The 17,198-nt window shown below is 41.2% G+C and overlaps 1 protein-coding gene across 2 annotated transcripts in view; it reads right to left on the bottom strand.

Moving 5' to 3' along the window:
• The window catches only part of pkd1a (polycystic kidney disease 1a), a 66,715-nt gene that overhangs the window by 14,162 nt on the left and 35,355 nt on the right, over nucleotides 1-17,198 (bottom strand). For both annotated transcript variants that reach the window (XM_089007347.1, XM_089007346.1), the window contains exons 26-44: nucleotides 17,183-17,198; nucleotides 16,047-16,263; nucleotides 14,991-15,150; nucleotides 14,714-14,866; nucleotides 13,524-13,668; nucleotides 11,943-12,272; nucleotides 11,355-11,443; nucleotides 10,276-10,591; nucleotides 9,041-9,218; nucleotides 7,853-8,117; nucleotides 6,998-7,193; nucleotides 5,874-6,044; nucleotides 4,925-5,068; nucleotides 3,916-4,126; nucleotides 3,390-3,516; nucleotides 1,902-2,012; nucleotides 1,512-1,564; nucleotides 1,181-1,389; nucleotides 43-121 (exon numbers count right to left, since the gene is read on the bottom strand). The exon at nucleotides 17,183-17,198 is cut by the window's right edge and continues 306 nt beyond it. In XM_089007347.1, coding sequence (XP_088863473.1) covers nucleotides 43-121; nucleotides 1,181-1,389; nucleotides 1,512-1,564; nucleotides 1,902-2,012; nucleotides 3,390-3,516; nucleotides 3,916-4,126; nucleotides 4,925-5,068; nucleotides 5,874-6,044; nucleotides 6,998-7,193; nucleotides 7,853-8,117; nucleotides 9,041-9,218; nucleotides 10,276-10,591; nucleotides 11,355-11,443; nucleotides 11,943-12,272; nucleotides 13,524-13,668; nucleotides 14,714-14,866; nucleotides 14,991-15,150; nucleotides 16,047-16,263; nucleotides 17,183-17,198 — 3,170 coding nt within the window. The remainder of the gene's footprint in view (nucleotides 1-42; nucleotides 122-1,180; nucleotides 1,390-1,511; nucleotides 1,565-1,901; nucleotides 2,013-3,389; nucleotides 3,517-3,915; nucleotides 4,127-4,924; nucleotides 5,069-5,873; nucleotides 6,045-6,997; nucleotides 7,194-7,852; nucleotides 8,118-9,040; nucleotides 9,219-10,275; nucleotides 10,592-11,354; nucleotides 11,444-11,942; nucleotides 12,273-13,523; nucleotides 13,669-14,713; nucleotides 14,867-14,990; nucleotides 15,151-16,046; nucleotides 16,264-17,182) is intronic.

Raw genomic sequence — 17,198 nt, forward strand, 5'->3', positions numbered from 1 at the left:
GAAAAATATCCATAGAATAATTTGCAGTCCGCCGATACTTACAGATCTGCCATCTCGCTTTCTTCTGCTGGCGGAAAAAAGTTCTGGCCATCGCTAAGAATGTGTTTGATAAGGTCTTCATCTGCGAGGACAAGCAAGCGAACCTCAGCGTGAGCTCACAAGAACTAAAAGCTCAAGGGCACTCTGTCTTTGTTTTATCTTTTTAAATAAAATCTCTTTTTGGCTTTCAAAAATTGAATTTTGGCTTATGATTTTACGCAAGTAAAATAATAAGAAGAGGAGTCAAAAATAATTTTCTCAAAACCCGGAGTCATAAATGTCCACTGAGACTTAATTACTGTACAGTGATACGTTGGCTTACGAACTTCATTGGTTCCCAGACAGAGTGTGTAAGGCGAAAGGTGTGTATCCCAAAAAATAATTTCCCATAGGAAACCATTAACATGAGAATTATCCGTTCCCAGGTCTCCATAAAACATAATTTTCTACTTTTCTCAGCCTTAAAACTACACAAAATAGACCTTATTTTATGTATAATAAATGTGCTATGGTATTATAATGAAAGAAATAAACTGCACTCTATAATAAAGTCATTTTATTTACATTTGTGATGGTCGTTGATGGCTTGATGGAATGGAGTGGCTCAGCGAACATCAAGTGTTTAATCAGCATTAAACACTTGATGAGGAACGTAGCCTTCTTCTTTCACCATCTTGAGGAATGATCCCTTGTAGGTGCTTTCTCTGCGATAATTTTACCTTGTTCCTCATCAATTGTGTTTTGTTTAGCTGAGTAAATAGCTTTCTGCATCAAGTGTACAGATGGCTTGTGCGGGTCATTTGTGGAGCCTGATTGATGGAAATTTTTACCTTGCAGTCTACACGCTGCCTTTGAACTATCAAAGTTGAAACTCTCTCTCTGTCGTCTGACTGTCTCTTTAATGTTTAAACCACCTCCCCTCACTGCTGCGTTCTTGACCAATCACGTGGCTTTAACCGATGACTGGGGGCGGGGAATAGAGGACAAAAAAAAATTTGGCTGCCATTTTCTTGTTAGGAGAAGGGGCTTGTTTGCGAACAACTTATCACTCACACTTCGTGTGTATCCCGAAAAATAGTTTGTATGCCAAGGTAAAATTTTGTAACGTTCGTAAACCGAAAAGTTCGTGATCTGAGCTCACCTGAAGAAGTAAAACATTTATGACGTTGCACATCCTCATCATCCGGGTACAAAGTGATGTCCACACCAAGGTGTCTGCTCCCTTGACCCCTCTTCAACCTCGGCAACCCCGCCCCGTGCCCCGCCCCTCCTGTCTCAGACACATGACCCGAAACCTCGGGCCAATCCGGGTCATCCGTTTCTTCCTCCGCCATGCCCCAACTCTCCACACTGAAAATAGAGATGGAGGCATTTTATTGTGCAGTCAATCGACACTCAAAGTGGAGAACCAACCGAACTGGTGTTTACGTTTGAAATGAAAACTTTGGTGCAGCGCCACCAAAGCAACTGACCTTTTGGTGGACGGTGTGGGCGGCAAATCCACATTGGTTTCCTCAGAATTGGTCTGAGAAGCAAGAAAATGGAAATCAAACATTCGATTCAGCGCACACACACACACACATTCCTGTTTCAAAGGTTTTGTGAGGTCCGGATAACTCCAGATAAGGAGTGAGGACCACCGTTGCTGATAAGTTTAGAGAAGAACTAGTGTTACATTTGAACACAAAATGTCACCCCATTTCCCACTTCTTTAAAGCCAAAGCAATAAAAAGTGGACTTGAAACTGAAATAACAGCAGGAGTGAGGACTCTCAATGGGTACACTCAAAGTCCTCACCCCTGTGGTGAATTTGGTTAAAGTATCGTTTCGATTCTCGGAAAGAACCTGAATCGCAAATCTACCTCGCCATCAAAGTAGAGGAAAGAACTTCCTGCAATGGAGTTCTCCAGGAAATAATCGATTTCCACTGACTCCTGGTCCCCTGGTGGAGTCACCTCCTTCACCGATGCACACTAAATGTTTACAAAAATAACATGATAGAGATTAGAGAGAATAAAAGTGATCATATTTAAAAGTTTCATGTTATATGCCTAGTGAACACGTGTGACTTAAGTACGCAATTGAAGCATGGAGAAACGTGGGGTCAATCTGAGGTCAACAGACACAGAGAGTTAAACTGTCATCTTCATCTAGGTCTAGATCTAGCCTTTGACATAATTTAGTACAGTGATACCTTGGCTTACGAATTTAATTGGTTCCCAGACAGAGTGTGTAAGGCGAAAAGTGTGTATCCCAAAAAATAATTTCTCATAGGAAACCATTAAAACGAGAATAATCTGTTCCCAGGTCCCCATAAAACATCGTTTTCTACTTTTATAAGCCTTAAAACTACACAAAATATACCTTATTTTATGTATAATAAATGTGCAATGGTATTATAATTAAAGAAATAAACTGTACTGTATAATAAAGTGTTTTTATTTACCTTTGTGATGGTCGTTGATGGCTTGATGGAATGGAGTGAGCGGTTTCATCAGCAATAAACACTTGATGAGGAACGTAGCCTTCTTTCACCATCTTGAGGACTGATCCCTTGTAGGTGCTTCCTCTGCTATAATTTTACCTAGTTCCTCATCAATTGTGTTCTGTTTAGCTGGCTTGATAGCTTTTTGCATCAAGTGGGTTGTTTGTGGAGCCTGATTGATGGGATATTTTAACCTTGCAGTCTCACTGTCGTCTGCGTGTCTCTTCAATGTTTAAACCACCTCCCCTCACTGCTGCGTTCTTGACCAATCATGTGGCTTTAACCGCCATTTTGTTGTTCGAGGAACGGACTTGTTCGCGAACGACACATCAGTCATTGTGGCAGCTCCGTGTGTATCCCGAAAAAAGTTCGTATGCCAAGGTAAAATTTTCATAAATTGAACGTTCGTAAACCGAAAAGTTCGAAAAGTTCGTATACCGAGGTATCACTGTACTTGGTTAACTCCTTGCTTAGATAGAATTTAGGACTTGAAACTCCCTCAATAGGAAGAGCTCATTAGCCAGGTTACAAATCTATCAGTTTACGGAAAAGACAACCAATTAAAAATATTTGTTTTATTGCTTACAGCTGTTGGTGCTTCGAACATCCAGGGGCGTGGTATTCTAATCAAGAAAAATTATGTTTTACTAAAGTATCCCTTTAATTTGCATATGCTCTCAATAAATAGCTTGGCTTAGCTGCAGTATTAGGGGCGTCTGTCATGAATGACTGTGTCCGCTACCGGCAGTAAAAGACAATCTTTCTGTGTTCGAGCCTTTGTCCACAGTGTCCGACTGAACACAAAAGTAGAAAAGAGTCTGGGAATAGTATGTGTGAGATACGATGGATGGGAGCAGCTAGCTACCTTGCTGCGGCTCATTCGGAAAAGCGTGAAGACGAGGAGGTAGAAAGGGTAGGCAATCAGACATGTCACCACACCGGCTGCTACGGTCTCGCCGTTTAGTGAAGATATTTGTGCCACCGCCTGAGGGCTGCAACAGAGAAGCATAATCAGCTGATTGGCCAAGTACTGTATGAAGAATGCGACACGAGTACTGTCAAAAACAAGCAAATACTCAACTCAACTGTATTTATAGACCACTATAGTAATAATAATAATAATACATTTGATTTATAAGTGCCTTTCAAAACTCTCAAGGTCACAGTATACGTTTTTTCTTTGGGAAAGCAGCGGCAGCCACATGCGCCAGCGTTTACTCATCCCGGAAGTTAATAGATAGAAAGATAACTAGCCAGCTAGTAGATAGATATGCCAAGGTAATTTTTTTCATAAATTTAACGTTTGTAAACTGAAAAGTTTGTAAGCCAAGGGGGTTCGTAAACCGAGGTATCACTGTACCTGTTCAAAGATCATGGAAAAATATACACACCTGACTCTCTTGTCCACCACGATGCTGTACCACAGTGTGTTGAAGGCCAAAAATAGCTGTAGTAACAAAGCACAGCATGTGGCTCTCTGCAAGCGAGTAAAAGGGCTGCGAGGGGGTTTTTCCCACAGGGACAGCCACAGGTGACTCTCACACAGCGCCCTCTGCAGCTCACACCGCAAGAGGCGGGGAAACCGGAGAAGAGACCCCTCCTCTGAAAAAAAAAAATGATGTGGAGTAGAAACATCAGAAGTGAGTAATCAGGGCGAGTAAGGTCTTCTCTGATGGTATAAACAGCGTCAGAACCACTACATTCATCGTATATATAAATTATAATACAGTGATACTTCTGTTAATTTGGATTAACGAAAAACAGCACGTAGGGGACCGCGTGAGTGAAGGAATTATCGGTGAGAAAGCACGGCAACTTCACTCGGATAGCGTCAAGAGGCAATCTGGAAGTTCGTCATCCATTGATGATTTCAAGGCGAGCCACGGATGATTCGAGAACTTGAAGTGTCGTACGGGGATTCATAGTGTCATTCGTCATGGTGAGACAGCCAGTTGAAAAAACTTCAGCTGATTAACGAAAAGCAGCTATCAGGGGACATTGTGAGTCAGGGTATTATTGCCGAGAAAGCACGGCAACTTCACTCGGATATCATCAAGAGGCAACCTGGAAGCTTGTCATCCATTGACAACTACCATCACAAAGGCAAATAAAATGACTTTATTATACAGTACAGTTTATTTCTTTAATGACAATACAATAGCACATTTATTATACGTAAAACAAGGTATATTTTGTGTAGTTGTAAGGCTTATTTAGTAGAAAATGATGTTTTATGGGGACCTGGGAACGGATTATTCTCATTTTAATGGTTTCCTATGGGAAAAGAATTTTTGGGATACACACTTTTCGCCGTACACACTCTGTCTGGGAACCAATTAAGTTCGTAAGCCGAGGTATCACTGTATTTCATATTTTTTTTATACTATTTTAGTCTCTTACCTGATGCCTCCACTTCCATTTCTAGACGACCCTCAGTTTTCTCATTATCAACGGACAACCACTCATCAACCAGGAAGTAGTAACTGCTTCCTGTCTGTAAATCCTTGACCAAGACGTACTGCAGCATCCATGCTGGGGACAAACCTGGTGGAAAGCAAATGATTTACTAAAATATACGACTACTGACCTGGTTGTTAGTATATATTTTTTATTGTTACATCCCAGACATGTTATCAGTACATGCAGTAGGTTCTCAGTCAACAAACAAGCATTGATAATAGGCACGCTCCAAAGGCTGTGCAATTGGGTAAATAGTTCAAGGTAGGCTTGGTCCATCGATGAGAAGATTCCTTCAGCCGTCATCTGTACTTCTTTAAAGGTGTCGGACGTTTTGCTTCTTATCCAAGAGGCTTCGTCAGCGAACTAAAATCTGTTGCTGGTTGTTTTGGCCCTATATATAGCCTCCCTGCGGCCACACTGATTACCCCTATTGTCCTGAATGATTACTTCTATTGTCCTGCCTGAGTATGGGGTCTACGATTGGCCTGATTGCCCCATTCGATCTGGTATCACCTCATCAGCATAACTAAGCCTATGTTGCCTAAGAAGTCGAATGTAGGAACGATCCAAATTGAATCTCACCCCGCCATGGCGATTTAGTGAAGGGTTTCGCCCTTTTATGAACATAGCTTCTTTTACTCCCCTTTCAAACCATTGATTTTCTTTCGCTAAGATTTTAACCTCATTGTCGTCAAATGAGTGGTTGCATACATTTTATTTCAAGCGCCTTTCAAAGCTCTCAAGGACACTTTACAGTCACAGACAAGCATAGATACAATAATAAATAAAATACAATGAATGCTGGGTATTTTTTGTTTTCTGACACATTCTGTCACATTCCACTACTATTATTTTGACCAGCATTGTATGTATTTATTTTGAAAGTTACCTTTATTGTCATGCCAAATGCGTAATTTCCACACACTGCCCAAGCTGGTGTCTGTTGCAATATGGAAGATGTCGAGGGCGTTGCGTGTAAAGGCTCCCCTGCTGTCAAGATGGCGGTGTCCAGTGCGGCCCTCACGACCGTACAGACTGATTCCCACATGAGCTGTTGTCCCTGAAATTGTAGCCAGAGCCACAATTATTACATTTAATGGCTTTCGGCCGTATGTTCACTCATATAGATGTGAATCCCATTTTCCCCGCCCCCAATCTTCGGTTAAAGCCACGTGATTGGTCAAGAACACAGCAGTGGGGGGGAGGTGGTTTAAATATTAAAAAACAGGCAGACGACAGCGAGAGTTTCAACTTTGATAGTTCAAAGGCAGAGTGTAGACTGCAAGGTTAAAATATGCCATCAATCAGGCTCCACCAACCTGCACAAGCCAGCTGTACACTTGATGCAAAAAGCTGTCAACCCAGCTACACAGAACACAATTGATGAGGAACTAGATAAAATTATCGCAGAGAAAGCACCTACAAGGGATCATTCCTCAAGATGGTAAAAGAAGAAGGTTACGTTCCTCATCAAGTGTTTAATACTGATGAAAGCGGCCACTCCATTCCATCAAGCTATCAACAACCATCACAAAGGTAAATAAAACGACTTTATTACACAGTACAGTTTATTTCTGTAGTTATAATACAATAGCACATTTATTATACATAAAATAAGGTATATTTTGTGTGGTTTTTAGAAAATTAGAACGTAGAAAATTAGGTTTTATGGGGACCTGGGAACGGATTATTCTCATTTGAATGGTTTCCTATGGGAAATTATTTTTTGGGATACACACTTTTCGCCTTACACACTCTGTCTGGGAATCAATTACGTGCAGGTAAAGCACTGGTCAGACCTCTGGTGATGTTTTTTCGCTTCCATTTTCTGATGAAAAAAGAGTCTAAGGCACAGGTGTCAAAGTCAAGGCCCAGGGGCCAAATCCGGCCTGCCATATCTTTTTTTTCGGCCCGCGAAATCAAACTTGTAAAATCCTAACCAAAATGTCATATTTTTGGATGTAAACCACAATAAGTGAATGAGTTAATAGAAATACTTGATAGATAGCTTACCTGCACCATGACTCCAGCCAGTTTTGACTTGAACCTCATATTTAAAGAGTCCATCGGTGCCACACAAGGGAACCACGCCGGCCCGACGCAAATCCATCTGATCTAATTTGTGCAAGACGGCAGCAGCAACAACATAGCTGAGCAAGCCCAGAACGCACACCAGTAACACAACCAAACTTGGCGGGCCAGAGCGCTCCTGAAAAACATGAACAAGGTTCCGTTTTAAAGGACAACCGACACCACTGACATCAGAAAAACTTTTTATAGCATCTAAAATACCCGAAACATGCAGGCTGATATTTTTAGTCAAATGCAAAACAACAAGAAAAATGACTGAAAGGACAACCGACGCCTCCGGACAAGTTGTGTCCATAATTTGTAAAATCACTTCAAATGACTTCGACTGAGCGTATTATACAAAGATTCCACGGTATATAGCTATATTTTATGTTTTAAGACTCGCACTGAATATTCAGGAAGTCTTGTTTTCGAGTTGATGACGATGCCTGACGTGACGTCACGGAGGGAACGTCCCAGAAAATGCACAAGATGGCGCACAAGCTCTGTTGGAAATGGGCTGATTTGTCAGCTGGGAATTTGTGTCAACTAGTATCAAATAGTAGTCTTGGTGCAACACACAACCATTCACCATGGCGTTATTTATGTATTTTCCTTCTAATTTCGCCATTAACACCGTGTTGTCAGATGAAAAAAAAGTACCCAAAATGCATTGTGTGTGGCTTTCATTTGAAGTGATTTTCCAAATTATGGACGCAACTTGCCCGGCGGTATCGGTTATCCTTTAATCTTTCAACCTAGCATCAAGAATATGATTTCGTTGCATTGCATACTGACTGGCATTGTAAAGCTGACTGCATGAGGTGGTACAAAGAGTCCCGCTGCGAAGGCGGTGAGGTGTCTGGTGCGACAAACGGCTCTGCTGGCGTTGGTTTCTGCCAAGGGTACCATTCCGTCTGTTCGCCACTGTTTTTCGCTCACGCTGAAGTACTGGCAGAGCGAGACAAACAGCCCCACCTCCAGATGAATGCCGGCAGAATGTGCGGTGGGGCTACAAGGCGCGCTCACGTTGATAAAGTAGTCACGGGTCGTGTCATACGTCCTGTGGAAGAGACAGCAGAGACCCTCCAGTGTCAGTATAATGTCGATGAAAATGTTTCTTTAGCCGTCATCTGTACTTTTTTGAAGGTGTCGGACGTTTCGCTTCTTATCCAAGAAGCTTCATCAGCAAACTAAAGTCTTACTGGTAGTTTCGGCCCTGTATATATTCCGACTGTACAGACGTGGCGGTGCCGGGGTGAGGTTCAATTTGGATTGTTCATACAATAGACTGCTTCGGCAACATCGGCTTAGTTATGCTGATGAGGTGATACCAGGGCAAATTGGGCAATCAGGCCAGTCATCAGTCAGGACAATAGAAGCAATCAGTGGAGCCGCAGGGATTAGTCCTATGCTCCCCCCAACCTGAGAGCAGGGACCGATCATAGCCCACTATATACATAGCAAATAGATAGCTAGCTAGGTAGCTAGCTAGATAGCCAGTGAGAGATTTATAGTTATTTATGTATCAAAGTAAAAGAAGCTATTTTCATAATACAGCAAAACCGTTCACTAAATCGCCATGGTGGGGTGAGGTTCGATTTGGATTGTTCCTACAATCGACTTCTTGGGCAACATAGGCTTAGTTATGCTGATGATACCACAAATGGGGCAATCAGTCAGGACAATAGAAGTAATCAGTAGAGCCGCAGGGATTAGTCCTCTGCTCCCCCCAACCTGAGAGCAGGGACAAATCATAGCAGCATGTCTGGACAGTAGGGATATATGTAAGGCCGAAACTACCAGTAAGACTTTAGTTTGCTGACGAAGCTTCTTGGATAAGAAGCGAACCGTCCGACACCTTAAGAAGTAAGAAGTACAGATGACGGCTGAAGAAACCTTTTCATCGATGGATCACTCCTGTACGACTGAGAGCTTACACAGACGGAATTGTTTTCTCATGCATTTTGAATGAAGGGATCTTACTCGGGTGATAGGAAGAAAGTGTATTTTGTATGATCAACGCCTTGGCTTCGGGTCATACTGAGAGTGATGCGTTTTCTGTCGGTGCAGTTGAATTCATTGGGTTGTTCGTGGGAATGAAGGTAGGCTTCGATATATGGCTCTTTGGGGTCTTCATTGCTGTCACTTTGGCCTACATCATCTGGAGAAAGATATACAACACAGTCATTAAAAAAAAACAAAAAAAAACATAGTTATATTGTTTTTTTATAGGCTGGAATTATATTTTACAGACATTTTATCTGCAAAAATAATGACAGTGTTTCAATGAATGACAAATTAAAAAATGTTTTCCATATACACTATAGTGATACCTTGGCTTACGAACTTAATTGGTTCCCAGACAGAGCGTGTCAGGCAAAAAGTGTGTATCTCAAAAATTAATTTCCCATCGGAAACCATTAAAATGAGAATAATCCGTTCCCAGGTCGCTATAAAACAATTTTTTAAGCCTTAAAATGACACAAAATACACCTTATTTTATGTATAATCAATGTGCTATGGTATGGCTACCGCTGCTCACCCACAGAAAAGCTGATCCAGTGACTGTAAAGTGACCTTGAGAGTGTTTAAGGGTGCTTATAAATTAAATGTATTATTATTAGTAGTATTATTATTATCATTTGCTAGCTATTTGCTCTCTATTAAACTGGCTGGCTAGCTAGCTATCTGGCTGGCTACCTGGCTATCTAGCTAGCTATTCACTATCTAACTTGGTGGCCATATAGCTAGCTATCTATTGGCTAGCTATTAGGTAGCTAGCTAGCTAGCTAGCTTTCGATCTATTTGAGTTATTCCGGATTGAGTGAACACTGGCGTGTGTGGCTGCCGCTGCTCACCCGCAGAAAAACTGATCCAGTGACTGTAAAGTGACCTTGAGAGTTTTGAAAGGCACTTACAAAACAAATGTATTATTATTATTATTATTATTATTATTATTTTCTCACAAATTTAACATTCATAAGGCAAAAAATTCATTAGCTAAAGTGTTCGTAGGCCGAGGTATCACTGTACAGTCATACCTTGGCTTACGAACTTAATTGGTTCCCAGACAGAGTGTGTAAGGCGAAAAGTGTGTATCCCAAAAATTCATTTCCCATAGGAAACCATTAAAATGAGAATAATCCGTTCCCAGGTCCCCATAAAACATCATTTTTTACTAAATAACCCTTAAAACTACACAAAATATGAGCAATGACCTTCCAAAGAGGTGAAGTTGAGCTGCACAAACAGTCCGGCTTGTCGGTTGTTGTTCCCTGTGATCACCCTGACAATGACAAAATCACACTGGCTGATGTTCACAGCTGCAGCTGTAGGCACCCCTGCGGCAACAGAGGGTTCTGCGCCGAGTTCTGCGCCTGTGCCGTTGTTAATGGCAACAGTGATGGCGAGACTGTCATCCAGTCCAGAGATTGGAATCTGGGTGCCATTTTCAGTCCGGAACTCCATGGATGCCACTTCTGTGGACACGGTGTAGTTGGCGATGTAGTTGAAGGGGAAGGGGTTCGACTCCAACTGTGGAAGAGACAGAAATCATGTCAGTTTACCCACAATACAGTGATACCTTGGTTTACGAACTTAATTAGTTCCCAGACAGAGTGTGTAAAGCGAAAAGTGTGTATCCCAAAAATTAATTTCCCATAGGAAACCATTAAAATGAGAATAATCCGTTCCCAGTTCCCCATAAAACATCATTTTCTACTTTTCTAAGCCTTAAAACTACACAAAATATACCTTATTTTATGTATAATAAATGTCCTTTGGTATTACAATGAAAGAAATAAACTGTACTATATAATAAAGTCATTTTATTTACCTTTGTGATGGTTGTTGATGGCTTGATCGAATGGAGTGGCCGGTTTCAACAGCATTAAACACTTGATGAGTCTTCTTTCACCTGGCTACCTAGCTAGCTAGCTAGCTATTTTCTATATAATGGCTATCTAACTAGCTCACTAGCTATTGATTAGTTATCTATTAGCTAGATAGCTAGCTAACTTTTTATCTATTTGAGTAATTCCGTGTTGAGTGAAGTGAACGCTGGAGCATGTGGCTGCCGCTGCTCACCCACAGAAAAACTGATCCTGTGACGCTACCTATTTGCTATCCGTTTGCTATCTATTAGTTATCCGTCTAGCTAGCTATGTAGCTGGTTATTTATTAGCTGTATGGCTATCTAGTTACACAGTTAGACAGTTAGCTAGTGATCTAACTGTCTAGCTGGCTATCTATTAGCCACCTTCCCTTCAAACATGGAAGAAGCGTTTTGGGTACAAACCTGGAAGAGTAACTGCATGACGCTGTTCCCTGCAGCTGCTCTGCCAAGACTGCTGTTAAAGGCCCTGGGGATGGAAAACCGCTGGCACTCTACAGACACACGAGACGAGGTTAGCCATCAGGACACATTCAACCTGACATTCCTTAGTAATAATAATAATAATAATAATAATAATAAGAATAATAATAAGAATAATTATTATTATTATTCAAACCGCAAGTAACTCAAATAGATAGAAAGCTAGCTAGCTAGCTAGCTAATAGATAGCTACTAGTACTAATAGTAATACATTGTATTTATAATAATAATAATAATAATAATAATACATTTCATTTTGAAGCGCCTTTCAAATCTCTCAAGGTCACTTTACAGTCACAGGATTTGTTTTTCTGTGGGTGAGCAGCGGCAGCCACTCGCCCCAGCGTTCACTCAACCCGGAAATAACTCAAATAGATTGATAATAGCTAGCTAGCTAGATACGTTGTATCTACGTTGTATTTATAAGCGGCGTTCAAAACTCTCAAGGACAAAGCTAATAGCATGTAAGCAAACATGACCCAATCGTCCACGCTGAATAAGCAGGCACACCTGGACTGCTGTTGCCATGGTAACAGAGCAGGCTCTGGGGGTCCGCCAGTTTTCCCGTAGCGGCTATCTCCGATCCCCTGAGCACAAGCGGTTCCTCGTTCAGGACTCGGCCGTGCATCAGGATTAGCATGAGGACCGAGGACAGGCTGTAGGCTTTGGCGGCCACTCGAAGTGGGTGTGGCTCTAAGGAGGAAGGGGAGGGGTCTAACTGGACACCTCCATGGTAAGCACCGGACGAGGTCAAAGGAGACGTCGAGAAGACTGATGCTGAATCGACGTAGGCGGGTTGGAAGTAAGACGCCGACTGACTGACTTGATGGATCAGATCACCTTTTGAAGAAGATGTGACAAAAGAGAGCTGTAGAAGAAGTGGGGAAAATGGATGGAACAGCTAGCTGGATAGCTAATATATAGCCAGCTAGACAGATAATAGATAGTAAATAGATAGCTAGCTTGGTAGCTATCTAGGTAGCAAATAGCTAGCTAGATAAATAGCTAGCTAGGTAACTAGATAGCTAGGATGAACAGAGGCAGCCACACGAGCCAGCGTTCACTCAACCCGGAAGTAACTCAAATACATGAAAAGCTAGCTGATATATAGCTAATAGCTAACAAGCTAGATCACCAGCCAGACAGATAGCTAATAGCTAGCTAATTAGTTAATATATAGCCAGCTAGACAGATAATAGATAGCAATCTAAGTAGCTAGCTAGATAGAAAATAGCTAGCTGGGTAGCTAGCTAGCTAGATAGCCAGATAGCTAGGTAAATGTTAATAATAATCATAATAATAATAATAATAAAAAAAAATAATAATAATAATAATAAATTTAATTTCTAAGCGCCTTTCAAAACTCTCATTGGGACTTTACAGTCACAGGATAAGTTTTTCTGTGGGTGAGCAGCGGCAGCCACACACGCCAGCGAATAAAGTATCAAATAGATTCAAATGGAGTATATAAATGATAATAATAAATAAACATAAGCTATCAAATCAAACGTTTACTTTATTCCGATTTCAAAATCTTCGTTCGGTTTGGAAGTTTCGGAATTTCGGTTCGTTTGGCAATTTGCATACTCGGCAGCCAATCAGAAGCCGGCATTCTTGCTTCGGACTTTACCGAGTGCCATAATGTTTTTTTTTTTTTGGATTAGTCGTCTTATGTTTCAAGTTGTGAAAAACGGGGCAAGAAACTTTATGGCTGGGCAGGCAACTTTTCAGAGTTGTCTGCCCTGGTGTCCGCTAACTTTTTGTCATGAGTTTCAGACACTGGTAATACTGTACAGTGATACCTTGGCTTACAAACTTAATTGGTTCCCAGACAGAGTATGTAAGGCAAAAAGTGTGTATCCCAAAAATTAATTTCCAATAGGAAACCATTAAAATGAGAATAATCCGTTCCTAGGTCCCCATAAAACATAATTTTGAAGTGAGTGGGCAACTTTTCAGAGTTGTCTGCCCCGGTGTCCGCTAACATTTTGTCATGAGTTTTAGACACTGCCTATACGTCATGTACTGCCCATTAAAAATTGAATTGAATTTATATTCAAACATAGTCAAAGGAAAGGAATCTTCGCCTACCCATGATGTTCAGAATGTTGTCAGCTATCTCGGTTGGAGTCACCGTTCCCTGCTTGGTGTCATTTTGCAGAATCTCTAACATGGACTCAAGTTTGTTCAATGTGCTGTTTTGACACTCTTCACAGATGAATTCTCGACTCATTGCCTAAAAACACACATGGAAAACAAAGTAGCGGTACTTCTTGTATGCTCTTTAAATTGTTACAGTGATACTTTGGCTTATGAACTTAATTGGTTCCCAGACAGAGTGTGTAAGGCGAAAAGTGTGTATCCCAAAAATTCATTTCCCATAGCAAACCATCAAAACGAGAATAATCCGTTCCCAGGTCTCCATAAAACATCATTTTCAAATTTTTGAAGCCTTAAAACTACGGAAAATATATCTTATTTTATGGATAAAAAAGTGCTATGGTATTATAATTAAAGAAATAAACTGTACAGTATAATAAAGTGGTTTTATTGACCTTTGTGATGGTCGTTGATGGCTTGATGAAATGGAGTGGCCGCTTTCATCAGCATTAAACACTTGATGACAACTTCTTCTTTCAACATCTTGAGGAATGATCCCTTGTAGGTGCTTTCTCTGCGATCATTTTACCTTGTTCCTCATCAATTGTGTTCTGTTTAGCTGGGTTGATAGTTTTTTGCATCAATAATAATACATTTCATTTCTAAGTGCCTTTCAAAACTCTCAAGGCCACTTAACAGCCACGGGATAAGTTTTTCTGTGGTGTACAGATGGCTTGTGTGGGTTATTTATGGAGCCTGATTGATGGGATATTTTAACCTTGCAGTCTACACTCTGCCTTTGAACTAAGTTGAAACGAGTATAAATTTCACTGTTTTTTATCCATTTTCTCACTCTCTCTCTCTCTATCGTCTGCCTGTCTCTTTAATGTTTCAACCGCCTCTCCTCACTGCTGCGTTCTTGACCAATCACTTCGCTTTAACCGACAACTGGGGGCGGGGAATAGCGAAGCCGGCTGCCATTTTCTTGTTAGGAGAACGGGCTCGTTCGCGAACGACACATCACTCATTGTGGTGCTCCGTGTGTATCCCGAAAAATAGTTTGTATGCCAAGGTAAATTTTTTTTAGAAATATAACGTTCGTAAACCGAAAAGTTCGTAAACCAATGGGTTCGTAAACCGAGGTATGACTGTTCCTTCTTACAGACAAAAACGATACTCACCGTACACTGTGCCAATGCGGCCGAAGTTTGCTGAATGTCATTGACCGTATTCAAATCCAGTGCCGTTAGCGCCCTGGTAATGTTGCTGCGAACTCTGACTCGGTAAACCCGCTCCGCTAGAGACACCCGAGTTGACTGACGGTTCTGCTCGTACTGTTTCAACATACAATGAAGAATTCGTACAGGTATTATTTGACATCTCGGGATTGTGGTCAATTCATGAATTTAATAGGTGCATGCATACATTGACGTTTTCCACATTTAGGGCCTCTCTTACCTCATTCAGAACTGTTATCAGAGCCAAGGATAGCTCCCTGACCCTCTGGGAGTCTCCTTGCTCTAGCAGTTGTTTAAGTCTGCTATCAGTCAGTTCAGCCAGCCAATGAGGAAGACTACTATACACAGCAGGTGGATCTGGTAGCATGACCTCAAGTGACCTGCGCACAAATGCAAAACGATGAATTCACGACTTGATATTTGTTAAAAGTGGTCTACAAATCAGGATTTTTAAAGGACAACCGACGCCTCCGGACAAGTTGTGTCCATAATTCACTTCAAATGACTTCTACTGAGCGTATTTTGCAGAGATTCCACGGCATGTAGCTATATTTTATGTTTTAAGACTTGCGCTGAATATTCAGGAAGTCTTGTTTTCCAGTTGCTGACGATTCCTGACGTGACGTCACTAAAGGACCGCCCCTGACCGAGACAGCGACACACAATGCATTTTGCGGGACTTTGTTTGGTCTGAAAACTTTGTGTTGATGGCGAAATTAGAAGGAAAAAAACATAAATAACGCCATGGTGAATCGTTGTGTGGTGCACCAAGACTACTATTTGATACTAGTTGACACAAATTCCCAGCGGACAAATCAGCCAATTTCCAGCGGAGCTTGGGTGCCATCATGTGCATTTTCTGGGACGCTACATTCCAGACGGCTCGAATTGATACGGAAGGACTTCTTTAATCGATTGCAAACATGTATGCTTTCCTCTTCAGAACTATCTGAATCATATTGATAACTGGATGAGTAACAACAAAGCATCTTCTCCCAATCTGGAGCCATTGTTTTGATTCTCAAGCAATGCAATACATCTTGGCGTGATGTCACGAACAAGGGGGCGGGTCTTTCTGAAACTCGCCATCTCCGAGGTCATTTTGAGGTAGTTTCAGGACACTTTAACTCATTTTTATTGGTGTTTAGCATTTGACTAAAAATATCACACTGCGTGTTTTGGGTATTTTAGATGCTAAAAAACGTTTTTCTGATATCAGTTAGCAAACAAAAAAATGGTGTCGGTTGTCCTTTAAATGCCAAATTCACTTCATTACTTGTTGAGCGCTGTGATCGATGCTCCCTGAAGATCCTCCACCGTGATAGACACAGCGACGCGATGTCGAGCCGAACTGAAGCCCGGAGGAAGGAAAGCCGAATGCTCTGGACTGCTGCCTTTATACACACAGAACTCCTCACAGTAGTCTTCCTTGCAGCGAGTCACCAATAAACTGTAGAGTAAAGGTGTCTCCGAGACTCCTCGATCACTGTAACCTGCAGGTAGGAAGCGATTGGGATTGGTTGGCAGGAATGACCGATTATCAACAAAATAAAAAAAATAAAAACAAAGTCAATCATGATAATAATAATAATTAAAATAAAATAATAATAATAGATAGCTAGATAGATAGCCAGAGTTAGCTACATAGAAAGCCAGCCAGCTAATAGATAGCTAGCTAGATAGACAACCAATAGCTAATAGATAGCAAATAGATAGCTAGCTAGATAGAAAGCTAATAGAAAGCTAGCCAGCTAGCTAATAGATAGCCAATAAATAGCAAATAATAATAATAATAATAATAATAATAATAATAATAATAATAATAATAATAATAATACATTTCATTTCTAAGCGCCTTTCAAAACTCTCAAGGTGATTTTACAGTCACAGGATAAGTTTTTCTGCAGGTGAGCAGCGGCAACCACACGCGCCAGTGTTCACTCAACCCAGAAGTAACTCAAATAGATAGAAAGCTAGCTAGCTAGCAAATCGATAGCCAACAGATACCTAGCTAGATAGCCAGCCAGCTAGATAGTGAAAAGATAGCTAGCTACATAGCTAGCTAGATAGCTAGCTAGCCAGCCAGAGCTAATAGATAGCAAATAGCTAGCAAATGATAATAACAATACTAATACATTTCATTTCTAAGCGCCTTTCGAAACTCTCAATGTCACTTTAACGTTACAGGATCAGTTTTTCTGCGAGTGAGCAGCGGCAGCAACACGCACCAGGAACACGGAATTAACTCAAATAGATAGAAAGCTAGCTAGCTAGCCAATCGATAGCCAACAGATACCTAGCTAGATAGCCAGCCAGAGTAGATAGTGAATAGATAGCTAGCTAGCCTTCTCATCTATAAAAACCGAGATCCAAATGAGGAAGTGATGTAATGAAGTTGCGTGAAGCACATACCAGAGCAGTTGAAGTA

Source organism: Hippocampus bargibanti, linkage group LG10, assembly GCF_051943395.1.
Source record: "Hippocampus bargibanti isolate YZ-2025 linkage group LG10, ASM5194339v1, whole genome shotgun sequence".
In the NCBI taxonomy this organism is placed as follows: Eukaryota; Metazoa; Chordata; class Actinopteri; order Syngnathiformes; family Syngnathidae; genus Hippocampus; species Hippocampus bargibanti.